The sequence below is a fragment of the Dermacentor variabilis genome, chromosome 5, assembly GCF_050947875.1.
Source record: "Dermacentor variabilis isolate Ectoservices chromosome 5, ASM5094787v1, whole genome shotgun sequence".
NCBI classification, from domain to species: Eukaryota; Metazoa; Arthropoda; class Arachnida; order Ixodida; family Ixodidae; genus Dermacentor; species Dermacentor variabilis.
In genome coordinates, this window is record NC_134572.1 from 202710538 (window position 1) to 202737122 (window position 26585).

The following is a 26585-nucleotide window of genomic DNA, read 5'->3' on the forward strand; positions in this document are numbered from 1 at the left end:
CCCTGAAACGAACGATGTCGAGACGAGGCGATGTTTACCTCCATAACTTCGTATCTGCCGCCATTACCACGCTGCGCGTCCCGCGCCACCCGTGCACCGGAGAGTACTTGAGTTGGCGCAGCGCGCCACAAGATGGCGCTAGCTGCTTCATGCGCGTCGGCCACAGTCGGTCCGAAAGAGAGAGAAAGAAAAAGAAAGCGACAAGCAAGGAGGAGGAGGAAAAACTTTATTTGCTCTAATTGGGTAGAAATTAGCGGTGGCAGATGTGGTCGGCCATCTTCACGGTCTTCTTCCCCATCTGCGCAAGGTCGATGCCCCTATTCCAGGGCACCACTGAGGGTGGCTACTCGACGAGCGTGCCTTACTAGTCCATGCTGGACTTTCGGGTCGCTGCTGCAGAGCACCCTCTCCCACTGCTCCGCACTCGGGTCTTTTATTTGAAGGAATTGTTGGTTCTGAACGCATTCCCATGTAATGTGATATAAGGTGGGCTTGGCGCCGCACCAGGGGCAAATGTCTCTATACTGGGTGGGAAACATCTTGCTTAGTGTGTTTAGGTTTGGATATGTTCCTGTTTGCAGCCTCCTCCAAGAGGTTGCTTCATGCTGATTTAGGCTGTTGTGGGGTGGAGGGTAGTTGATTCGGACCCCCTTATAGTAATTCAAAATGTCTGAGTAGCTTGGGTTGACTGGTATAGGTTCCTCAGAGTCGGTGCTTGTGGCCGCTTGGTTTGTGTGCTCTCGAGCTGCTTTGTCCGCCCTTAGGTTCCTTTCTATTCCAGCGTGTCCTGGTACTCAGAAAATTGTATGCCTGACTTTGTTGTTAGCCCTGCAGGAGCGGAGGATGTGAAGCGCTCTGCGTCCTATTCTGCCGTTCATGTAATTCCGACACGTAGTTTGCGAGTCTGTGAGTATTGTTAAAGACCTTTCGGATCGGTAGCCCTCCACTGCCGCTAGAGCTACGAGCAGTCAACAACCCAAATAGCACGCATGATCACGCGACAAGCAAAGCGGTGCACTGGCGCCCGTCCCGCACTCAGTCTCTCTCTCTCTCTCTCTCTCTCTCTCTCGCGATAGCAGGCTGACGCCACCGAAGCAGCGTGCAACCAACAGTACAACCCAGTTCGAAGATGGCGCCGACAAAGCGCAAAGCTGTGTTGCTTGACACGAAGATGGATATTTTGCAGGACTTGACGCGGCTTCAAGGTGAGCGCCCTCCTGAAGAAGTATGAGCTCTCCCAGTCAGCGATGTCAACCATCTTGAAAACTGGGAGCACCACGATTGTGAAGGCAGGAGCTATCAGCGGCCATGCCGATCAGCGGAAAAGGGTTATAGACCCTTTGTACGCTGATGTTGAAGAGGTGCTTTACCAGTGGTTCATCACAACCCGCACGCATAATGTTAGTGGGCCAATACTTGCCACCAAAGCAAAAAACTTGGCTTTTCTTCTGGGATGCCCAAATTTTGAGCCTAGGGGAGGCTGGATTCAGTGCTTTAAAGAGCGGCACGGAATCGTTTACAAAAACGTGGTAGGGGAAGCGGCGTCTTTGGACACAGACGCAAAGCAGCAGTGGCTGTAGACAAAGCTGCCCGGCGTGCTGGAGCACTACGCGGAGAAGGACATATATAATTGCGGTGAAACTGCTCTTTTTTTTCAAATGTTGCCGTCGAAGACTCACGCTCTTAAAGAATATCAATGCCTCGGCGGGAAGCACTCGAAGCTTAGGGCGACCGTGTTGCTGTGCTTTAGCATGGACGGGAGCCATTGTCTCAAGCCTTTTATGATTGGGCGATCAAAGAAGCCAACATGCTTTAAGAATCAGCACATCCCGATCCGCTATCGCAGCAATAAGAAGGCGTGGATGACCCGTGACCTGTTCGAAGAATGGCTGCTCAAGTTTGAAGGCAAAGGAAGAAAAGTAGTGTTGCTACGTGACAACTGTAGCGCACACAGCGTTAACCCGAAGCTAACATCTGTCGAATTGATGTTTCTGCCTCCGAATACTACAGCAGGCCTGCAGCCGTTGGACGCTGGCGTGATCGCTAACTTTAAAGTCCTGTTTCGGTGGCGCATGCCGGAGTGGCTAATTTTAGCCATTGACCGCGCAGCTCCTGCACGTCGGGTCATGCAGACGGGCCCCCTGACCTGAAGATCAGCCTTTTGAAAGCCGTGTGCTTCGTTTATGGCGCATGGTATGAAGCAAAGCAGTCAACCATATACAACTGCTTCAAAAAGGCGGGCTTTGTGCGTCAGGATGAACTTCCCCAACCCACTGAGACCAACACGGTGGAAGCCACCGACATAACCGAGCTCTGGGAGCTCGTTCCTACTGGTGACACAGGTGGTGCGTCGATGGAGGAGTTTTTGACTGCAGACAGTGCTGCCTCGTTCCGCGATGAGATCACCGACGAGGCAATTGCCGAAGATGTGCTGTCTCGACAGATGGCAAAGCTGTGCGATGGTGGCGACGGCAGCAGTGACAGTGACAACGAGATTGACAGTGGCTCCTTGACCCCGACCACGATGTCCACACGCAAAGTGGACTGTCATCGATCGACTCCTTAATTGATTTTATGCATGCTAAAGGATTGCCACCAGTGTTCACGCAGCAGCTGGAGTCCATGCACACCGTGGTTGTGAAGCTGAAGCTGCCGCAAAAGCAAGTGCAGATTTCAGATTACTTCAGCGCGCCTAACCTTTGACACGGTAATTGGCGCTAGAAATAAAGTTTGTTTTTCACAGCCTACTTTCTACATCATCTATTCTTTAGAGCAAGTAGTGAATTTGAGTTCGGAGCTGCAAAGGTATGTTCCGCGTTTTTTTTATATATATATGTATATATAACTGCAGTCCAGATATAGTGATCATCGGTTATAATGATCATATTTTTCGTCTTTCTCGATATCGTTATAAGTGGACTGCACTGTATATGGCTAGCCGATTCGTACATCCATCTGTCACTCGTACGCCGAAAACTCCTCCGATGCAACCGCATGCGAATGCATTGGGGAAAAAAAGTGAGAGAGAGGCGCATAATTGACTCCGAGTGGGGGCAGCAACTTCTCTCCGGCTCCGAAATGGGTTGGCCACATGTTATACGTGCTCCTTAGGAGCAGGCAGCTTTTGATCAGCAACGCAGCGAGCAGAACCGGGAACAAGCTCGTCTACACCTCCCTAAGCACAAGAACAGGCTTGTGCAGCCGAGCGCAAGCAGCAACTGTGTACGGAGGATCCAGCAACCTACCAAGCCGTCGTTTAATGAACCGTCGGGAATAGCCCAGTGAATAACCCAGTGACATACACCAGGGCTGCACATTTCAGCTTCACTGGTTAACCATCTGTAACCATCTGTGCTTGGGTGGTGATTTTTAAAAATTTCCTTCATTTCGTTCTGGCTAACTCAGAAGGAACCTGATCAAGGACTCTGCTTTATGATGTGGGTGGAAGCGCAGTCACATTGTATTCGCTATATTTTGCAGTACACGATTAGTGCGTAGCTGAAAATACTGCAGTTAGATGTTCCTTGGCTGTGCCTACAAATACCGCATTGACAGTTTCATAATTACAATAGTAAGTCTCAAGTTAAATAATTAATTACAAGTACCTAATTAACTTTCACTATCGAAAACATTACTGGCAGCTACTCCACTGTACTGGAAACAATATGCGCAAGGTTTTCTTCAAGTAACACGTAGCTTTTTTTCAAATCTTGGTGCATGATAGTTAATTGGGACACCCTGTATATATTTATGACCTATGCAAGTGATGGCGTTTTCATCCCGAATAAATCTTGTAAATTATTAGAAGTGTCTTTTTATGCGTTGTTAGCTTTGCTTACTGGAAAGAGAAGCGATGCTGAGACACATAATTCGCATGCATTTCACACGCCGTTGATAAAAGACTCCGCTGAAGGGGTCACTAAAGTCTACAGGTTTTTTTTATGGTCAAAAAAGCACACAAAGCATTTTGAAGCGAAGTGAACATACAGCAAAATATTCATTCTTTAGGCAGAAGCTATCCATACCTTTATAAATAATTGTTAATTGGCTGCCTCCTCTTTAAAAATATAATAAACTTAATCCTTTGTGTATGTGCATGGTGTTTACAATGGAAATTTAAAACAATGTTGACGTGAGAAAATACAGATGAGGCAGCCAACAACAATTCTTCTAATGAGCTTGCTCTCCTATTGTCACGATTTACAGAAATAAAGCAAAGTATGAATTAAATTCTGTACGCGTCTGCACCAACAAATATTGCAGGAGAAAAAAAAGTGGAAAAGTTGGGAGTGAAACGGCTTTTCGTTGTTGTATCAGCACCTTGTTAAAAACCATTATAGCTATAAGTAGGTTTGACTGTAATGGAATATTAACTCATTCAGCACTTCGTCCTTCAGAGGTGTCAGTGAGGTTGCATGCAGCAAGCAAAGGTACTTGCTGAATTGGCATTGCTGTCATTGATACTTGAAATTTAGAGCTTCAGCAACAGTGCAAAAATTCTCTCATGCGGGCTTGGGAAATGCTCCTAGCACAGTTTACAACACTGTTACAGTGGATGTGTCCCTCGGTGAGTCAGTGCCATCCTGGATCAAGGCCAACGTGAACCAGACAGGCTTCTATCGGGTCAACTATGATGCGCCGAACTGGGCGGCCTTGATGGGCCAGCTCCAGCGTGACCACCAGGTAGGCCGTGCTAGCTAGCACTGAGCCCGCGAGCACTGAGTTGGCCCTGGATGCAGGCACTGTGGCCAGCAGACAGGGCGAGCCTACTCGATGATGCCTTCACCCTAGCCAGGTTGGGCTGTCCATGTGACATTTGCTTATGTTTTGCAGGAAGCCTGCTGGTCTGTGTTACATTCCAAGCTGATGGATGTGCAGGGCTGGGGAGCTGAACCTGTCAGTGGCATTGGAACTGGCAAGCTACCTGAAGAAAGAGCGGGACTTTGGGCCATGGGCAACAGCTTTGCCCCACTTGCTTGACCTGCAGCGCATGGGCAGTGACTCTGACTGGCTGCCTGTTCTGCAGGCAAGCACTCCCTCGGCGTCCTGTAGAAGGCCAGCCATTACTTTTTCTCTTCAAATTTATTATAATTAAGAGCATTAACTTACATTTGTCTAAAGGATTATTAAAAGTATGTGCTCATTTTGCATTTTGCAGCAGCTTGTGCAAGGCATTAAGTGAGCTGTGGTCCCTTGCAAGCAGTGTGTTGGAACAAAACAAAAACAGGAACGAAAAATTAAAAAACGATATTTTTTGACCGGAATTAAAACATAACCGAAATGTTATTTTTTATTTTGTTTTGGGGTAAAACCAAAATATTTTTTATCAGTTTCCGAAACAACCGACATCAGGGAACGTCAACATTAGGGCAAATCTCAGGGGTGCGCATAACCGTGCATTTCAGACATGGGTAGTGCGAGTGATAGCCGGTCGTGTGCTTCACTAATCTAAGCTTGCCGTTCGGTGCACCAGCAGATTGACGTCATATAGCAAAACCCAGGGCTTGCATGCTAAAGAACTTGTTCTGTAGTTTTCTATGAATGCAATGCTTTGTTACCAAAGTTTCATAATTTGTTTATGTTCATTTAACTTCGTTTTATCGGAACAATGACCTTGCATTTCAACGAGTACACTCGATGACATGCTGCTTCTGAGATCATGCTTAGAGCCTTGAGTTAAGGCACCATGCTTCATTCTGACACCATCCTTGCAAGTCACAGTTTGTCATGTACCTGACAGTGTGCAAGTTTATTTATTTTAATACGCTAAGGACTCGAGTGGGCATTACATAGGGCGCTCAGATTCAAGTGAATGTCATATCAAACATTACCCGAAGACAAAAATACAATAAAAAACAAGGCCAAAAAAGAACACGCAGGGCATAATTAAAACCAGGTTGATCAGAATATCATAGTTTAGTGCAAACCAAGTGCCGCGACGACATGTACAGACTATTTTCATAATTAGTGCACTTTTATGAGCATTAAGAACAACACTGCAAACATTCAGCACTCAAGGGCCATAAACAAGATGAACATAGCCAGAGATATGCTAACAATGTTTATCACTTTGTAAAAAATTCGAGCGCGATCTATCTCGCATTGAGTGTCAAAGTTAATGCGATTAGCGTTAACCACTTCGTGTTGTCTCTTTCTTCGTCCTGTGTGTTCTTTTCGGTAACTTCATAAATTGCGATTAGCATTCAAGCAATATAGTGACACACCATATTGCTAAAGACACCTTTATTTAATATCTGCAATGGTTATTTTAGGATTTCCATTGCTTCCACTATATGTGAAATACGCTGTCTTTGCGACCAGCCCACTTTGCTATGACCAGGGTGTCTACCAACCAGGAAAACTGGGAATTCTCAGGGATTTTGAGTAGCCTGAAAAAACTCAGGGAAAACTCAGGGAATTTGTGCTTCTATCAGGGAAAATTAGCTGTAATTTTATTGAAAGGGAACGAAAGTCGGGGTAATGCTGGCTCGAGCTACAGAGAGAAATCGTAACGATTGGTCTTTGACGCCGCGTCGTCAGCTGGAGGAGTTGCCAGAGCATAGTCAACGAGCGACTTTCCGGACGCCGGATAATTCGGATGGCTTCGCGGCACAACACGTGCCCCATAGTGTCAATGTATAAGAACGTCTGAAATTTCAGGCACAAGCACCCTTCGACGTCCGATTTTCTGGACTTTTTGCCGTGACCGCAGGTCCGAAACGGCATTCATCAAAATCACCACCGTTGTCACTTTGATAACCTCGCCGCCCCGAACCGGCACACTCGCACGCAGATCCGCTGGCTGCCGTAGCCACTACCGCGGCAATGCTAGGCCTAGCTGCTTCGAGGTTCGGTGTTTAGTTTCTTGCCGTTCTGCGCCGTGTCTTTCATTGAAAGAATTCGCCGCTGTCAGCAATGGCACCGACACCGCCTTTTTGGTAATCGCGATTGGCTTCGAAGTTTGGAAAGCACGGCGCGTTGCATAATGACGGTTCCCGAAAGTCAGCTTCGCCTTTTTACAGCAATATTGCGCTGTGAAGCATAAGTGCGGGAAGGGGCAACTTTCACGGGACACAGTATGTATTCCTTAATTATACATGCATGCACCCGCTATCTCCCGTCAGAGTACAAGCACCAATATGCCTAATATGTGTACTGGCAGGCCTACAGAGCTTTTTCGAATGTGCCTGTGGTGATTTGAGCACTTGAGGACTGTAAAAGACGTGCATTAATTTTTTGGGGCGTTCTCGCGGCCCCTAGGGAGTCAGAAAAAATCGGATGCTGACTGTACAACTGTCCAAAAGGATGCTTCAAATAGTCCATGTGGTGAACGCACAGACGAAGGAGAACAAGAAGACAAAGGACCTATACATTGAGAAATGAATGGGAAAGGAAGCATGCCACTGCTTTTCTGAAGAAGCTTGCACTCTAAAAGCAAAGTGTTGGCTCACGCCGAGATGCAGGTGTCCCTCATCCAAGCAAAAAAATTCTTTAAAACATTGCAATACAACACCGAGGCATTGTGCATGGGCTGAGAGTATGTCAGGACTGTTGAGGTTGACTTGCCAGCTTTTGCGATCACTTGTGATAAAGTTCGGGCCTCATACCAATTAGCTTGCTATCAGTTGATAGAAATAGCTCATATTCGAAAATATTCTGTATGCAACTCTTTCTTTTTCATATTTGAGAACGTTCGACTCGATTTGCAATGGGTTTTACTATTACTTTCGGAGATATTTTATTCGCTGTGCATTTTACTAACCCCTCCCTTCTGTTTTCTTTTTGAATAAAGTAAACACTACCCCTTACTATTCAAACTGAATTAAGTTGTTTTTTTATTTTTTAACGTGCTTACTAGAGAATGATACTATTGAGCAACATGATGTAGGGAGCCCGTCTTGACATAAACAAAGTTCTGTGTCACTCAGGGAATAGTGCAAAGGCAGTCAGGGAAAACCTGGAAAACTCAGGGAATTTGGAAATATCAGCTTGCTAGACACCCTGTTGACACTCGCTCCAGGATCGGCAATGACAGCATAACGACGACTATATATAGTGATGACAAAGTGATGATAATAGAGTGATGAAGGTGGTATGACAATGACGACACGGCGACAATGGGATGACAATCCTGAAATAATGACAATGGTATAATGACAACAGCTTGGCCGCGAAGCCATGAGGACAACAGGATGATGGTGATGGTGTGACAATGATGAAGGTGTGATGACAACCCTACAGGATCATCTGGGTAAGCAGGGGTTTGGTGTGTTGCGGCACCATGGACCCAAGCACATGGGGGTTTGGACCCTCGTATGTGTAACCGTGCGGTGCTTAGCCATGTCTGAGGAATAGGGGATCTTGGGTGTTGAGCCGAAGCCAGGTGTTTGGACCTTTATGGCTCCTCGGTAGAGGCTACACACCTCTCTGGCCTCCTCTTCACATAGTCGGCACCAAGGACAGAACTGCAAACATTGCAGCCAAAATTGTAGGGGCACAGCACAAGACGAAGAAAGGATAAACACAGTGCTGGACTTCTCCGTCTTGTTCATCCTTTCTTCATCTTGTGCTCCGTCAATTTTGTGCTGTGCCCCTACTTTTGCTCCATGAACCAAATAGCCCAAGCCACAACCGTTGCAGCCAAGTTTTATAGTTATTCACAGCGCATGAAGCTAGGAAGTGACATGTAAAAATGGTTCCCTCTCTTTAGTAAGAGAGAGCTCCTTCTAATTATTTTTACAGCATAAGCTCTTATGGGCTGTTATAATAGCCATATTGGTTGGCGATGTTGTCCACTGCCACTGGTGTCCATCGCAGGTACAGCCAGGAATGAGGAAAAAAAATTGTTCCCGCCAGGATCGGACTCAGGCCCCCTGCGCAGGAGTCAGTTACTCTACCACTGAGCCATGCTAGTACTTGCTAGCTTGCAGCGGAAACATGCCATATACACGTCCTAGCATGCGAGAAGACGCGCGATGCAAGATGTGCGCCGTGTAACGTCGATATGTGCACACTCTTGCATTGCAGTTGCATATTATGGCACCACGTAGCACACCAGTTGCATAGGTAGTGGTACAAGGTAAATAGAGAAGGTTTGAGGAAGAAAAGATTAAGGAGCTGTATACTAGAATGAAAAACATGTTAGCATACCTGATTAAATCAAGCGTGCTAGGTGACTATTTGTCACCATCCCATTTCAAAGGAGATGGCAATAAATTGTCATCATCATCATCATTAGCATCATATTGTGCCACTTGTCATGCCATGCAAGATGCATGCTGCATTGCGTCGAAACATGCACATTTTGCATTGCAGTTGCATATTATTACACCAGGTGGCAGGCCATGTAGCTGTTCACTGGTAGTGGCAAAAATTAAATCAAGAAGGTTTGAGGAAGAAAAAGAAGATTACGGAGATGTATACAAAAATGCTGGAATGAAAAACATGTGTAGCATACCTGATTAAAGGGACACTAAAGCGAAACAATAAATCAGTTTAGACTAATGAAGCATTGTTTGAGAACCCTGCAGGCAGTCATTTCAAAAAAATAGTTTGATTATTAGATGAGAAAATAAAGGTCCAAGTATGAGTATTTGAATTTCGCGCCGAAACCCCAGCGCCGGTACGTCAGCATGACGTCAGGAATTGCAAAGCATGTTTTCGCATTTGGGCCGCGTTGGCTGAATAAAGGTTCCCGAAACTTGCCATGTTTGATATTTGGTTCCTTTAGAACACAATGTAGTCAATCTGTACCGCTATATATAATTAGTAGGCCCTAGAAGATGCCATCAAAATCCAAGACGTCACAGCCCCCAGGTGCGGGAACTTAAGTAGGCGTCGCCGCCCGTATTTCGTTATTGCGCTTTTTCTGGCTTACCAAACGTCTTATCGTTGTAAGAGCGGTGTTTTTGGTGTTGTAGAACGGTAATTTACTGATGCAGAAGAAATCATTTTTCACTTTAGTGTCCCTTTAAGTCACGCAGGCTAGGTGACTGTTTCTTACTGCCCCATTTCAAAGGGGACGCCAATCTGTCATCATCATCATTATTAACATTGTATCATGTAACATGTCAGGCGACGGGAGATGCTCACCACGTAGCATTGCTATGGGCACACTTTGCATTGTACTTGCATATTATTACACCAGGTCGCATGCCATGTAGCAGTTCGTTGGTAGCGGTACGAGAAAGACAGCGGTGGAATAGGTACAGTGGAACCCCAGTTATATGTCCTCCGGTTTTGTGACGACCCGGGTTTTACGACGGATTAGCGCAGTCCTGGCGAAGTCCCCATAGAAGCAATGCATTAAAAACCCCGGTTATCCGATGCAATTTTACTCCTGACCCACGTTATACGACGACCCTCGCAAAGCGCAGGATGGAACGGCGGATGAAAGAGAAGTGCCACGGGTCTCTTTCCTCGCTCCGTCTCTCCGCATGCAAAGCGCTTGACACCGCTCGACCGGTTCGCTCCAGCACAGCTTTCTTCCCTGCCCCGTCTCATCGTTTGTTTCTCTCTCCTCCACCAGGAGCTGCCAGCCACACTTGGTGTGCTGAAATAGCGCCTTTTCTTCTCCACAATCACTTTCTTCCTCTCTTCTCGGCGTCGTCGTCTCTCGTCACGTTGGGGAAGCGTTTCTGTCCTTCTAGTTTCCCAGCAGAAGATCGCTGACAAGGTAGCATGGAGAGGCCCAGGTTTATTGCATGTGTTCCTCATCGTAATCCTAGTAACTAGCATTCAACGGAGGTTTTGAGTTGTGTGGAGCAACACAACGCACGATGTCACGAAAGCGGACAGTTCTGTCACTCGGCAAAAAGCTGAATATTATCGAGAAAGCAGAAAAGCGGCATGGAGCCACGAAAGCCAGCATTGCCCAGGACCTTAAGATACCCAAATCTTCGCTTAAGACGACCCTGGCAAACAAAACAGTGATATTGCAGAATGCCAACAAGTTTGGGCTCAAGTGGAAAGCGGCAAAAGAAGGACAGCATGAGAAGTTAGAAAAAGTTCTCGTCAAGTAGCTGCATCAAGCACAGAGCTCTGTGATCAACGTTGATGGCACCATTATAAAAGAAAAGGCGGACCTTGTGGCATTGCGTCTGGGCATCGACGACTCTCAGGCATCGAACGGGTGGCTGGATCGCTTTAAAAACCGAAACAGGGTTGTGCACAGCCGCTCTTGCGGAGAAAGCACTTCCTTGAACGTTTCAACGTTGAACAAGTGGATGGAGTTGCTGTCGGAGATGATTGCTGCACACAAGGCCTGCGACGTTTTCGATGCCGATGAGAGCGGTATTTTTTACCATATGCAGCCCGAGCAAACCCTTGCGTTTAAGGATGACAACTGTCATGGTAGCAAGCGTAGTAAAGAGCATGTGACGGCACTGTTCTGTACTAACGAGGACGGTTCTGAGAGGCTGCCCGTGCTTGTTGTTGGAAACTTTGCAAAGTGACGGTGCTTTAAGAACTTGAAGACGCTACCGTGCAGCTACGACTTCAACAGAAAAGCGTGGATGACTTCTTCGCGCTTCAGCAATTTTTCGCAGCAGCTTGATAACAAAATGGGTGCTAAGGCAAGGAAAATATTGCTTTTTGTGGACAACGCACCATGCCACCCACGCGATACGTCCAGCCTGAGGAACATAAAGGTTCTTTTTTTTTCCGCCCAACTGCGCAAGCCAGCTGTAGCCGCTGGATACCGGCATCATTAAGTGCGTCAAGCAAGGGTACCGGAAGCGGTTAGTGCAGCGTTGGCTGGTGGCTATGGAGTGCAGCGAGTCGGAAATAAGATCACTGTGCTCGACGCCATTCATTTTATTGCCAGTTCGTGGAAAGCAGGTTGCGAAGCGCAATCGCTAACTCGTTCAAGCACTGTGGCTTTAAGCGAGAGACGGCCTCCTCTGCTGGGGATGCAACAACCTCGATGCCCCTCGAGGCCAATGCAGGCTTCCTCACCGCGACCTTCGCCGAGTACGTGGAGGCCGACGACAATGTTGCGATCTGTGGTGAGGTGTCGCTGGATGACGCCATCAAGGAGGCTTTGCCTAGTGCCAACACCGCTGCGACATCGGACGAGGACAATGACGGCGCCACAGATGCCATGCCCGTGCCTACCAGGTTCGCCGAGGTGCTATGGCACAGAGACAGCATCTGGAACTTCATCTGTTCATGTGACGCCGCAGAGGACCTCCTTTTTGACGTTGCCCAACTCGAGCGAAAGCTCTTGGTTCACGCATCAAACAAGGCCCAAAAGAAACACCGACTTTTTTTAACGTTCACACCAACTGGCAGGAATCGCTGCAGTGGGCAGTGGAGTGCCATAAAGGTTCGTTTGAATAAAGCATGGTTGGTACCTGTACTCGTAATGCAAAAAAGAGGTGAGGCGTGCAGACGGGACACAAGAGTAGAGAAGTGGACAACATGAACGTCGACTATCAACTGAAGGGAGCACTGAGGCGGAAAAAAAAAAGAAGACACAAAACTCACCTGCGCAAGCTCAGGAATGGTATCACCACGTGTCAGTCGGGTACATGTGCCGGTCTACGTGAGAGATAACTGTTAAGGCACTTAATCTCTTCCTTATGTAAAGTAATCGAAGGCTGACTCACGCATGCACTTCCACCATTATAGATATGCCATGCCTCTACCATAAGACGTGTATCTTCATTCTTATGCCTGTACAATATCGCGCATTCATCTAACTCTGGCATGCAGTTACAACCTTGGCAATGTAGGGGAATATTAGAAGGCGATCCACCAGTTAACGACCTTTTATGTTCCTTTAGCCTCTGATGTACTGTACCTGATGTAATTTACCTGTACTGCAGCAGTAGTATATCTTTTCGCATTTACTTTTTTGATAATTTGGGTTTCCAAGCCCTGCAGAGTATGTTATTAGTTTACATTGAAGTTTCTCGTAAATCCGTCGCGCGAAATAAGTTGTATTTTTATGCACATAATTTATGTTCGGATTTTACGACGGCCGCATTTTACGACGCTTTTTCGCGGTTCCAAGAAAGTCGTATAATCGGAATTCCACTGTACTGAGTTTTCACTTTTCTCATTGCTAATTTAACATCTTCATAAAACTGATCTACTTCATCATCATTGTGACTGGATGTTGGACCGTAGGCTTGAACTATCTTTAATTTATATCTCTTATTAAGTTTGATTACGACTACTGCTACCCTCTCATTAATGCTGTAGAATTCGTCAATGTCGCCTGCTATGTCCTTATGGATTAGGAATCCTACCCCGTATTGCTTCTTATCTGGAAGACATCTATAGCAGAGTACATGGCCGTTAGTCAGCACTGTATAAGTCTCACCAGTTCTTCTAATCTCCCTAAGGCCAATGATATCCCAAACAATGTCTGATAGTTCCCCAAACAGTCCTGTTAAGCTAGCCTTACTCGACAGAGGTCTGGCATTAAAGGTCGGCAGGGTCAGTTTTCATTGGTGGTCTCTCTGCCATCCCCCTATTTCGATTTTTTTCATGCAACCTGGTTGTAACAATTATCGGTTATAACAATGGAATTTTCGTGGCACCTGAATATTGTTATAATTGGGTTCGACTGTACCACATTCAGTATGAATGGCAATTCATCCGCAATAAAGCTTGGGGAATATGGTGTTTTCAAAAATCTAACTGCATAATAATGTAACTACAAAACTTTAATTACATCCCCCAACCGATACGGCATCTTAAGTAAATCTTAAAGAAAACTTAAAATTTAGTTAACAGGTATGACGTAGTGGATACACCTCTATGACGTCAGTATGTAACGTTCATAAAGAGTAGCATGAATGTCAAAGACATCGGCTACTTGCAAAATATGTATGTATGTATTTGCAAAATATGTACTAGTAGGACATCCTTTAGATATTATGACAAGACGTAAATGAATGGATCATACCTGGATGTTGATACAATATCGGTGGTTCACTGGCACATTAAAGGACATCATCTCACAAATTTCATGCCACAAAATGTTCTCAATTTCTTCAGCTATAAGTGGAGTTATCGCACCAATATCCAGCTTTCTCTCTCTTTTTGCTCTACTCGTGCACTGAAAGCTACACAGCGGAGAAGCCAAAAGGGCAAAGCCCGGCCAAAAGTGTCGCGACAGCAAAAGGGCTCACAGCCTGTGGCGGTCACTGTGCTACACACCCCGCCACTGCCATCTCGGAGGCCATTCACATCAGATGCAGCTACAGGCAGTGCAAAGATGAAATTATTTTTCTGTTTTTTTAAGCATCTATGTGTTTCATTTATTTAACTCAAAGTTGGCAATTATGTATTTCTCTTGCGATCATGAAATCAACCAATAACATTAGTGGGTCCAGCTGTTTTCATTGATGCTGCATGATGACGTTGCAGAAGTGAGAGCAACTGAATAGTTGCAGTTTATGACATGAGATAGTAAATTCCCTGCTGCATGCAGTGCAGTATTTTGGCTCACCATGTACGCAGCAGCCTCTACGACAGGTCGGCAACATTTTACTGTGTTCAGAAAGTGTTTCAGGGGCCCTTTAAGAAAGAACAAGATAGCCTCTCTCTACCTTCGTCATATTTTTGGTGCCTACTTGTTCGTTTTACAACAGTTCCAAGCACAAAGTGGTAAAAAAATTTTGAGTGCCTCTGTTTTGCAACGGAAGCATGTTTGGCTCACAATCCCAATGGCTGAAATGGAAGATGTGTACCAAGATGATCCAAGTCAGAGCTCTGACTTGGATTGTATTTGCTTACTTCGTTCTTCCCAGGGCAGTACCCTACAATGCTTACGATGGGCACCTACAATAGCACGTGTTTTCACCATAATGTGTTTGTAGTACAGTGAATGTATGTGTGCATAACATTCTGCTTGCATTGGGCAGGCATGTTGTGCCATATTGTATGTCTCACGGCTCCACAAGGCAGATGAAGGTCATGCGTGTCTGGCCCAACAAGGATTTTGGTTGCAGGGGCATCTCTTGTCACTCCTGAGACCTGTTCTGGCTGACTTGGGATGGGAGGACACAGGCCCGCACCTCGACAGGTGCGTGTGCTGTTCTCACACTGGCCTGTCAAGCTGCCACTTGTTAGATGACCGAAGCATTAGACTCATTCAGTCCCTGAGAGCAGCAAATTGGGAATGCTAAATGCCACCTAGATCAGGTGCCTTGTGCGAGGTGGTTGCCCCCCAGCCCAGCTTTCATTGAAAATTGTGTGCAGACTGTTTTCATCTTTCAGAAACCTTCACCAGTAGTATATCCACTTGAATTGCATTTCTAAGGAAAGGTACTAGTACTTGAAAAGGCAATCCACAAAAATCTTCGTGTTTTTTAAGCAGAGTAAAGAAAAACTTTTGGTAAGCACATTGTGTTTCTCAGTGTGCTTTGGTGTTTGCAGGCTTATGTTTTGTGTATGGCTTTTTATAATAAGTTATTTTTTGTTATTGTTTCATTTGGTTGAGCTCATCACTTTGTTTTGATGAGGTTGTGTTTGACTAATTGCTTTGCCTTGTTTCTTAGTACAGCAGTCGTGGTCGCTTTCATTTCGTGTAAAAGCAGCAGATCTTTGTCTGTGCCCTTATTCAGATTGAAGGGGAAATAATTTATGCCCTATGCTGTACTTGAAACAGAAAGCTTCGTGCCGAGATTCTCCATGCTGCTCTTGAGCTGGAAGATGAACAGGTGCTGCAGGAGGCCAGCCATCACTTTGGCCAGTGGATGTACGGGCAACGGAGGTGGGTTGGTCTCTCAGGAGACACACTGCTTTCTGTGCTCTCATATGATTTAACCTATTCAAGTGGATCAGCTTTCGAAAAAAGCAGTAGCACTTCAGTGATGACTGGAATTAAAATTCTGTTTAGACTGTCATATCTACTATAATCTGCACAATTTGCAGAATTTGCATGCCTAAACAGATGCTCGTGTCCTCCTAACATAGTAAAGCTTCTGTCTAGTTTGTGCTGTTACTGCTAACAGCATGCTACATTCTTCCTCTCCTTAGCTGACCTTCATTCCTTGCCCATTTCTAAACTCGTCTCCCCTGTTGCCTATCTTAGTTCTCTTTCAAGATCAACTTTTCTGGGCTGCTTTAGAATCAAAAGCTTGCTGGGTCTCTGCTACTCAAATGAGACAAGTTTTGTTTGAGTCTGGACAATCTTGTGCTGCGTTGGAACAGTGTCATTTGTGTTTGTCTTGCTTTTTCTTTTACTTTTTGCTTTTGGAACGGTGTTGTCATGCTTTCATTTCTTCGCAATACACGCAGTCCTTGTGAGCTCATCCTAAGCCATGAAAAGTTCCAAAAATGTGCCTTTTCTTCTCGTGTATAAACGTGCCTAAGTGATACCATTGGAAAGTCATACATCCACTCTGTGCACAAATTCCTTTCATCTCAGGTGCATTGCATGTAGAACAAAACTGGCTACCACACACTGGTTAACACAGACTGTGTTAACTAGTGTGTGCACTGGTTAACACAGTCTGCGAGAAAACCAAGAAGTATGTGTCAATGTGGTGACGGTCCACAGTGGGCTTTGTCAAATGGACAGTTGCTCTTTGTGCCATATGTATGCACTCTGCTGCACAGTCTGATGAAATGTAGCCAAAAAAGAGGGTGTCACTGCTCCGTGGTGTTCTGCTGCTTCTGAGCACAAGGTTCCAGGTTGGATTCCCGGTTGCTAGGGCCACATTTAAAATGGGGGCAAAATGCAAATATGCTTGTGTGCTTACATTTAGGTGTACCTTAAATAACCCCAGGTAGTCGGAATTAATCTGGAGCCTTCCACTATGGCTATAAAGATTGTCACAATACTACCTAGAGGAAATCTGGTGCCACCATCTATGCGTGTTTCCCAAGGGGCATTGCACTGCTTTGGGAAGGCTGGGATATGGGCGTCCAAGGCTTTGTCTCAAACATGCCTTGGCCTAAAACACGGTTGTGGCTGCACAGATAAAGCTTTCATAAAAAAAAATATTCATGAAATGTTTTCATTCATCAGTATTGCATCTTTCAGTAAAGTTTACTCACATGCAATGCACAAGGAAGCACTGAAAAACAACAGACAACAAACTGTCACAAAGCAAGCACAAACCCTGTTGTCTGTTGTCCAACTTTAGAAGTTCACTATCACTTTTGCATTTAATATATTTGTACATCTAAGCAGAAGTCCTCGTGAATGAATAAAATATGTTTTTGTGTAATATAAGAAAACAGCTCTTTACGTGCTCTTTTAGTAGATAATGAACCATTGTGACTGATATAAACAGTGCTAGCCAGGCACACCTTTAAGGTGAGTACGAGAATGATGCGATTCAGAGCTACGACAACCCAGCATTCCCATGTGCACAGTAGCAGCGCAGTGCTGATGGTGAGGTGACTGCTGTGATCATGAGTGGCTGTCTGAGTTGCCACCAGAGGGCATGGGACTGGGTTGCCTATATCAAACAGCACTGGCATGGTGTCGGCAGTTCGGTTTGTTAATAAACTATGTTCTAACTCATAATGATGACTATGGCATCTTTCATAGTCCCAGAGCTGCTTTGGCAAGACATTAAACCCCATGAATTAATCATTCAGTGGGTGTAAATCTGTTTTGAGCTGCACAAAAATAGTATACGCTGTAACAAATCCAGTTGCAAAAATGGCATAGCAGTATGCAACGTAAAATGTATTGCCATCAATAAATTCTGTCTGTCATGGATGTCGCATCTCATATTCCATTATCATGCTGCATGCCTCCTGTTCACCAAGATGATCAGTGCTTGAGACTTCTCCTGTCTGAGTGTGCAAAAAATCTCAGCTAGGGCCTGAACAGTCACTTGGCGACCCACGGTAGCACGTGCGGATGCCCCCCACAATTCAACCAGTGTACAATATCACACTGGAGATGTAGGAGAGGCAGTGCTTGGCCACTGTGTTAGAATGGTATCAGTTCTCCAGTGGGACTAAGGTGCTTAGCAAAACACTAGCCCTACGTTTCTGGCCAACTATGCCAAGTTTGGCCTGGAGTCAGTTGCCATGAATAGTATGTGCAGGCATGTGCAGACTCCTTCATTTTATCAAGTATCATATTTTGAATGACCTTGCTGTATGCAAATACATCAGCTTGAGGTGGTCTGTGTATAGTAAAACCTCATTAAATCGAACTCGGTTAACTTGAAATCCTGGATAATTCGAACGTTTTCTACGGTCCCGTATTTTCCAATTTTCCAACCCCCCTATGATAATGCCGTACAGGCGATGTAGTTATACCGAATAAAAATTAAATAAATAAATATGACCGGATAATTCGAACCGGCGGCTTAGGCCTACCCAGTTAACTAGAAGATTTGGGGTGCTATGCGGCAATTCCCTATCCCCATTTCACCGCAAACCTGACGAAACGACGGCCATTCAGAGCCGTGAGGTAGCCCCACATAGCAATCGCGATTATTTATGGACAAAGTGCCTGACCCGTAGTACTGCTAGCACAAAAATCAGTCCACGGTACGCCCCGCACACCGCCGAAACGCGCACCTGCAGAGGAGAAGACGTGCTTCACTGCAATGCAGTGGGCATACCAATTTTTGTCACTTGCTCTCGTCTCCCACTCCGCACGCTCCTCGCAGTCGCAGCATTAGCGCGTGTTCCGTGCTGCTGCCACTGGCTGCCATTCGCTCATTCTCTCTCCGCGTCTGCGGCGATGTGTGTGCGCGCAATACCGGTCCGCGCCATTTCTTTGTGTGCGTTGGTTAGAGGTGTTCCAGCTAGCGCGGTGTTTTCTTCTTTCTTTTTTTTTTTTACTGTGCAGAAGTGCCAGTGAGCGAAGATGCCAAAGTAAAAGACTATAATGTTTCAGCAGAAGTTCTGCTTGGTCCAAGAAGTGGGTAAGAACACTTGTTCCAAGACCGAGTTGGCTGAAAGGCACAGCGTGCCCCTCTCAACGTTGTCACCAATATTGAAGAACAAGTCGAAGGTACTGGAGGCCTACAGCAAGACTTATTCTTCGAAGTGGTCGTGAGTACAGGCTCCCATGTACTAAGATGTGGAATCAGCTTTAGTTCGCTGGCTGCAAAGAGCAAATGCAACCCACCTTCCCGTCAATGGAACGATACTGCAGAAGGCCAACGACTTGTTTCTACATCATCATCATCATCATCATCATCAGCCTGGTTACACCCACTGCAGGGCAAAGGCCTCTCCCATACTTCTCCAACTACCCCAGTCATGTACTAATTGTGGCCATGTTGTACCGGCAAACTTCTCAATCTCATCCACCCACCTAACTGTCTGCTGCCCCCTGCTGCGCTTCCCTTCCCTTGGAATCCAGTCCGTAACCCTACATGACCATCTGTTATCTTCCCTCCTCATTACATGCTCTGCCCATGCCCATTTCTTTTTCTTGATTTCAACTAAGATGTCATTAACTCGTGTTTGTTCCCTCACCAAATCTGCTCTTTTCTTATCCCTTAACGTTACACCCATCATTCTTTCCATAGCTTGTTGCGTCGTCCTCAATTTAAGTAGAACCCTTTTCATAAGCCTCCAGGTTTCTGCCCCGTAGGTGAGTACTGGTAAGACACAGCTATTATACACTTTTCTCTTGAGGGATAATGGCAACCTGCTGTTCATTATCTGAGAATGCCTGCCAAACGCACCCCAGCCCATTCTTATTCTTCTGATTATTTCTGTCTCATGATTTGGATCCGCCGTCACTACCTGCCCTAAGTAGATGTATTCCCTTACCACTTCCAGTGCCTCGCTACCTATTGTAAATTGCTGTTCTCTTCCGAGACTGTTAAACATTACTTTAGTTTTCTGCAGATTAATCTTTAGACCCACCCTTCTGATTTGCCTGTCCAGGTCAGTGAGCATGCATTGCAATTGGCCCCCTGAGTTGCTAAGCAAGGCAATATCATCAGCGAATCGCATGCTACTAAGGTATTCTCCATTAACTCTTATCCCCAATTCTTCCCAATCCTGGTCTCTGAATACCTCTTGTAAACACGCTGTGAATGGCATTGGAGAGATCGTATCACCCTGCCTGACGCCTTTCTTTATTGGGATTTTGTTGCTTTCTTCATGGAGGACTACGGTGGCTGTGGAGCTGCTATAGATATCTTTCAGTATTTTTACATATGGCTCGTCTACACCCCGATTCTGTAATGCCTCCATGACTGCTGAGGTTTTGACTTAATCAAACGCTTTCTCGTAATCAATGAAAGCTATATATAAGGGTTGGTTATTTTCTGCACATTTCTCTATCACCTGATTGATAGTGTGACTATGGTCTATTGTTGAGTAGCCTTTACGGAATCCTGCCTGGTCCTTTGGTTGACAGAAGCCTAAGGTGTTCCTGATTCTATTTGCGATTACCTTAGTAAATAATTTGTAAGCAACGGACAGTAAGCTGATCGGTCTATAATTTTTCAAGTCATTGGCATCCCCTTTCTTATGGAATAGGATTATGTTAGCATTCTTCCAAGATTCTTGTATGCTCAAACTCATGAGGCATTGCGTATACAGAGTAGCCAGTTTTTCTAGAATAATCTGCCCCTCATCCTTCAACAAATCTGCTGTTACCTGATCCTCCCAGCTGCCTTCCCCCTTTGCATAGCTCCCAAGGCTTTTTTTACTTCTTCCAGTGTTACTTGTAGGATTTCAAATTCCTCTAGACTATTCTCTCTTCCGTTATTGTCATGGGTGCCACTGGCACTGTATAAATCTCTATAGAACTCCTCAGCTACTTGAACTATCTCATCCATATTAGTAATGATATTGCCGGCTTTGCCTCTTAACGCATACATCTGATTCTTGCCTATTCCTAGTTTCTTCTTCACTGCTTTTAGGCTTCCTCCGTTCCTGAGAGCATATTCAATTCTATCCATATTGTACTACATTATGTCAGCTGTCTTACGCTTGTTGATTAACTAGGAAAGTTCTCCCAGTTCTATTCTAGCTGTAGGGTTAGAGGCTTTCATACATTGGTGTTTCTTGATCAGATCTTTCGTCTCCCGTGATAGCCTATTGGTATCCTGTCTAACGGAGTTACCACAGACTTCTATCTCACACTCCTTTATGATGCTCGTAAGACTGTCGTTCATTGCTTCAACACTAAGGTCCCCTTCCTGAGTTAAAGGCGAATAACTGTTCTGTTTTCTGCAGATTTCTGCAGAATCTGCGGAGAACTAAAGTAATGTTGGAAGAGAACAGCAGTTTACGATAGGTAGCGAAGCACTGGAAGTGGTAAGGGAATACATATACTTAGGACAGGTAGTGACTGCAGATCCGGATCATGAGATTGAAATAATCAGAAGAATAAGAATGGGCTGGGGTGCGTTTGGCAGGCATTCTCAGATCATGAACAGCAGGTTGCCATTATCCCTCAAGAGAAAAGTGTACAACAGCTGTGTCTTACCAGTACTCACGTACTGGGCAGAAACCTGGAGGCTTATGAAAAGGGTTCTACTTCAATTGAGGACGGCACAACGAGCTATGGAAAGAAGAATGATAGGTGTAACGTTAAGGCATAAGAAAAGAGCAGATTGGGTGAGGGAACAAACGCGAGTTAATGATATCTTACTTGAAATCAAGAAAAAGAAATGGGCATGGGCAGGACATGTAATGAGGAGGGAAGATAATCGATGGTCATTAAGGGTTACGGACTGGATTCCAAGGGAACGGAAGCATAGCAGGGGGTGGCAGAAAGTTATGTGGGTGGATGAGATTAAGAAGTTTGCAGGGACAACATGGCCACAATTAGTACATGACCGGGGTAGTTGGAGAAGTATGGGAGAGGCCTTTGCTCTGCTGTGGGCATAACCAGGCTGGTGACGATGATGATGACCTGTTCTGTAGCTTGATCTGGAATTCCTCTATTTTCCCTCTTACCGCTAACTCATTGATTGGCTTCTTATGTACCAGTTTCTTCCATTCCCTTCTCAAGTCTAGGCTAATTCGAGTTCTTACCATCCTATGGTCACTGCAGCGCACCTTGCCGAGCACGTCCACATCTTGTATGATGCCAGGGTTAGTGCAGAGTATAAAGTCTATTTCATTTCTAGTCTCGGCGTTCAGGCACTTCCACGTCCGCTTTCGTTTATCCTGCTTGCGGAAGAAGGTATTCATTATCCACATATTATTCTGTTCTGCAAACTCTACTAATAACTCTCACCTGCTGTTCCTAGAGCCTATGCCATATTCCCCCACTGACTTGTCTCCAACCTGCTTCTTGCCTACCCTGGCATTGAAGTCGCCCATTAGTATAGTGTATTTTGTTTTGACTTTACTCATCGCCGATTCCACGTCTTCATAGAAGCTTTCGACTTCCTGGTCATCATGACTGGATGTAGGGGCGTAGACCTGTACGACCTTAAATTTGTACCTCCTGTTCAGTTTCACAACAAGACCTGCCACCCTCTCGTTAATGCTGTAGAATTCCTATATGTTAGCTATATCCTTAGTAATCAGGAGTCCGACTTCTGGTTCTCGTCTCTCCGCCAAGCCCTGGTAGCACAGGACGTGCCCGCTTTTTAGCACTGTATATGCTTCTTTTGTCCTCCTAACCTCACTGAGCCCTATTATATCCCATTTAATGCCCGCTAATTTTTCCAGTAGCACTGCTAGACTCGCCTCACTAGATAACGGTTTAGCATTAAACGTTGCCAGGTTCAGATTCCAATGGCGGCCTGTCCGGAGCCAGAGATTCTTAGCACCCTCTGCTGCGTCAAAGGTCTGACCGCCGCCGTGGTCAATTGCTTTGCAGCTGCTGGGGACTGAGGGCCGGGGTTTGATTGTTGTATTCATATAGGAGGTTGTGACCAAGTACTGCACTAGGGTGGCCAATCCTGCTCCGGTGAAGGAGTGGGTTACCGATTCTGGTCACTGGGGTCAGGCCGTTTTCCAGGCCTGTTTATGCAATTTTATCAACACGCGGATTTTTTTTTTTTTTAATCCGGTGAAAAATTGCGCGGCTTCGGGATTCGTACTACAGTCCTCTTGCACGCGAGTTGGATACTCTACCTTTATGCCATCGCTGCACTTGGGCTCTACAACTTGGGCACAAAGAGTTCAAGTGTAGCAATGGATGGTTCAGCCGTTTTAAAGAGCGCAATAATTTGACCTTCATAGCTGTCTGTGGCGAGAGCGGCAGCGCAAACGAGAACGTCGTCGACAAATGGAAGAAACACACGTTGGCTTCGTTGCTTAGCAAGTACAGTGCAGACGATGTGTACAACCTTGACGAGGCAGCCCTTTTTTACAAGATGCTGCCCACAAAAATGTTTGCAGCAAAGGACACCATGGTCAAGAGTCGAAAGCAGGGCAAGGAAAGAATTACCATTCTGTTCGGCGTGAACATGTGTGGTAAACACAAGCTGCCGCTACTCGTAGTTGGAAAGAGGGGGAAGCCTCGCTGCTTTAAATATGCATGGCTGGCACCAAGGGATGAACTTATCTACCGGCACAACAAGAAAGCCTGGGTCACAGGCGCAATATTTGAAGATTACGTTTGGCAGCTTGACCGCAAGTTCGCGGCCACAGGCAGGAATGTACTCTTCATTGTTGATAATTGCCTGGTGCATGGTGACATCCCCCACCTGAAAGCTATCAGGATGGTATTTCTTCCTCCGAACACCACGTCGATCACGCAGTCAATGGACCAAGGTGTCATTCACCCCACGAGGAAGATGTACCGCCACCACCTGCTCAAGCACATGCTCCTTTGCTATGGCAACAGCAAGGAGTACTCCATCGACCTCCTTGGGGCCATATGTCTTATTGTATATGCATGGAAGCAAGTGGAACCCACTTTGATCATGTGGTGTTTTGAACATTCTGGCTTCTCGAAGGAAAGCACCGTCGATGCTGATGCTGACTATTCATGTGCACTTGATGAAGAAGGAGCCGAGTATTGCGATCGCATCAATGCACTCTGCACAGAGGATAGCGAATCTGGTGCAGTTGGCATCGCCGAGTATCTGAACTTTGAAAATGATCAACAAACATGCTACTCAGACTTGGAGAGTGACGCTACCGCTGACGCGACCATGTGCGATGACAGCAACAACGACTACGACACTAACGAGCCCTCCCAAGCACCCGCTCTCGGGGAAGTTATCGGATCGCTGAATGTTATCTGTAGTTTTGCTGAGTGCCACAGTAGAAATTCTCAAATGCTGCTCGTAGTTGGTCAACTAGAAAACATAACCCTTGGAGCTTCGAACTACAGGACACAGCAAACCAGCATCTCTGATTACTTTAAGTAATACAAAGATCACTGAATAAAGGTAGCGCATTCCTGCAGCGAAATTTTTTGCCTGGGTTGCAGTTTTTTTGTGTTCGGTTAATTCGAAAACTCACTTAATTCGAAGATTTTTTGTGGTCCCGATGACTTCGAATTGTGCTCAGCTACAGAGTACAGAAACGCGCCTGTGTTGCAGCCTGGGAGCCAACCTGAAGGACGTGGTGTACCGCGCGGGTGTGCGCCAGGGGGGCCGGCGTGCCTGGCAGCACTGCTGGCAGCACTACCTGTCTTCCCAGGTGCCCTCGGAGAAGGCCCTGCTGCTCCAAGCTCTGGGGGCATCGCCCAGCCAATGGCAGCTGCAACAGTGAGTGGCCGCCTTGGTACCAATGCTGCTTTCATTGTGCAAGACTTTGCATGCTGAGGGCAAAGTCTGTACAGACCGAGGGATCATATCAAACTGCCTCAACATGTCACTCACAATTTCATTCATTCATTTCATTCATTGATACTGTGAATCCCATCAGAGATTGTAACAGGAAAGGCTGTATGTGATACATAAGAACATGGTATAAGGTGTTACATACTAAATCTTATACAATAAAGAATTTGGGCTTATAACAATTTGATTACAAGATTATACAAGAGAATAACAAGAACGAGGAGGATATCACAACAATAATTACAGTTGCAGAAACCAGTTACAGGGTCAGTATTGAGGTAATAACAGTCACGCAACAATCAAGGTTACAATAATGTCAACAAGAAAGGAAATATATTGCATCATTGCCCTAACTATATTCAAGCACAAACACCATTAAATTAACAAGGCAACAAAAAACTACACGAATAATGAGAATAATTATTGCTGCAATACCTATAGTTGATCCGCAATCAGGGTACCAAACGTATCTAAGGATGAGCTGTCAATCATACCTGTGTTAAGATTATTCCATTCGCGTGTCGCCCTTGGAAAAAATGAGTATTTGAAGATATCAGTGCAGAATGAAAATTCGCTTAATATGTGTGTGAGTTTATGACGAGTTAATCTATTCGAGGACATTGATATGTATTTCATAATAGGCAGTTTGAGTTAATTGTGTAATAACCGATACATGATTTTTAGTCTAGCAAGCTTGGCTCTGTTATCCATGGTTAGAAGTTCTGTTGGTGAGTCTGTGATGGAATGTTTATTATATATATATCTCAGCGCTTTTCGCAGTTTTTTAATCAGCTTGTTAGTAAACGGGAACCAAACGCTGTTGGCGTACTCTAGAACCGCTCTTATAAGTGTTTTATATGCGAGTAACTTTGTTTCAGGTGGTGCTAGTTTAAGGCGTCTGTTAATGAAAAATAGCTGTCTTATTGCGGTTGATGTGATATTGTTAACTTGAGAATCCCACCTGAAGTCAGATGTTAGTGTCACACCAAGGTACTTATGCTCATGAACAGATACAAGACGAATGTTGTTAAGGGTGTACTGGAAGGCTGATGTATGTTTTTTTCTGGTTATAGATAATAGAACGGACTTCTTTAGATTGATATCCATCTGCCAGTCCTTGCACCACTAGGAGACTGCTGCTATGGCATTATTTAAAGTTCTATGGTTATAAAGGCAGTTAATTTCCTAGAAAAGAACGCAGTGATCTGCAGAAAGTTTGATACTCTGTGAAGCATATGCTGGTAAGTCATTAATAAAGATTAAGAATAACACTGGGGCTAGGACACTTCCTTGGGGTACTCCTGGTGTAATGTTAGTTGTCGCGGACCTCTCGTTGTTAATTTCAACAAATTGTGTGCGATTACTAAGATAGTTTTTAATCCAGTCAAGGATAGGGCCGCTTCCCAAAGTTAGTTCTAGTTTAGCAAGAAGTTTAGTGTGTGACACGCGGTCAAATGCCTTCGAAAAGTCTAAAAATATGAGGTCTATTTGTTTCTGGTTATCAATGCTCTTGGATATGTCGTGTGTTAATTCAGTTAATTGCATAATAGTAGAAAGGCCTTTATGAAAGCCGTGCTGACAAGGGGTTAAGATATCATTTACATGTTTTAAAATAATATGTTCTAATAACTTACATACTGTGCTGGTTAATGATATGGGTCTGTAGTTAGAAGGATCAGATTTATTTCCTGATTTGTGTATTGGTGTTATTTTGGCAGTTTTCGATTCCATAGGAAGGGTGAAGGTGGATAATGATTTGTTAAAAAGGAGGATTAGGAATTTTTCCATCCACTCGGCATATCGATGAAGGAATATGTTAGGGATGTTATCTGGCCCTGGTCCTTTTTTGTGTCGAGATTTAGTAAAAGATTTAGTACTCCTGTTTCTGTTATAATAAATGGTGCCATCTTCACACCAGTTCCAGAGGTTATTCCT

At 45.2% G+C, this 26585-nt stretch overlaps 1 protein-coding gene and 1 pseudogene across 5 annotated transcripts in view; both read left to right on the forward strand.

The window, feature by feature from the left end:
- LOC142583440 (endoplasmic reticulum aminopeptidase 2-like) overlaps positions 1-26585 on the forward strand; it is a 155015-nt gene that overhangs the window by 99800 nt on the left and 28630 nt on the right. For 3 of the 5 annotated variants that reach the window (XM_075693909.1, XM_075693908.1, XM_075693906.1), the window contains exons 8-13: positions 4553-4683; positions 4740-4795; positions 4879-5026; positions 14964-15037; positions 15623-15727; positions 24408-24575. In XM_075693909.1, coding sequence (XP_075550024.1) covers positions 4553-4683; positions 4740-4795; positions 4879-5026; positions 14964-15037; positions 15623-15727; positions 24408-24575 — 682 coding nt within the window. Of the gene's footprint in view, positions 1-4552; positions 4684-4739; positions 4796-4878; positions 5056-14963; positions 15038-15622; positions 15728-24407; positions 24576-26585 lie in introns of those variants that run through there. The other 2 variants (XR_012828627.1, XR_012828626.1) reach the window with 2 other exon arrangements.
- On the forward strand, positions 2209-2961 carry LOC142583443 (uncharacterized; annotated as a pseudogene).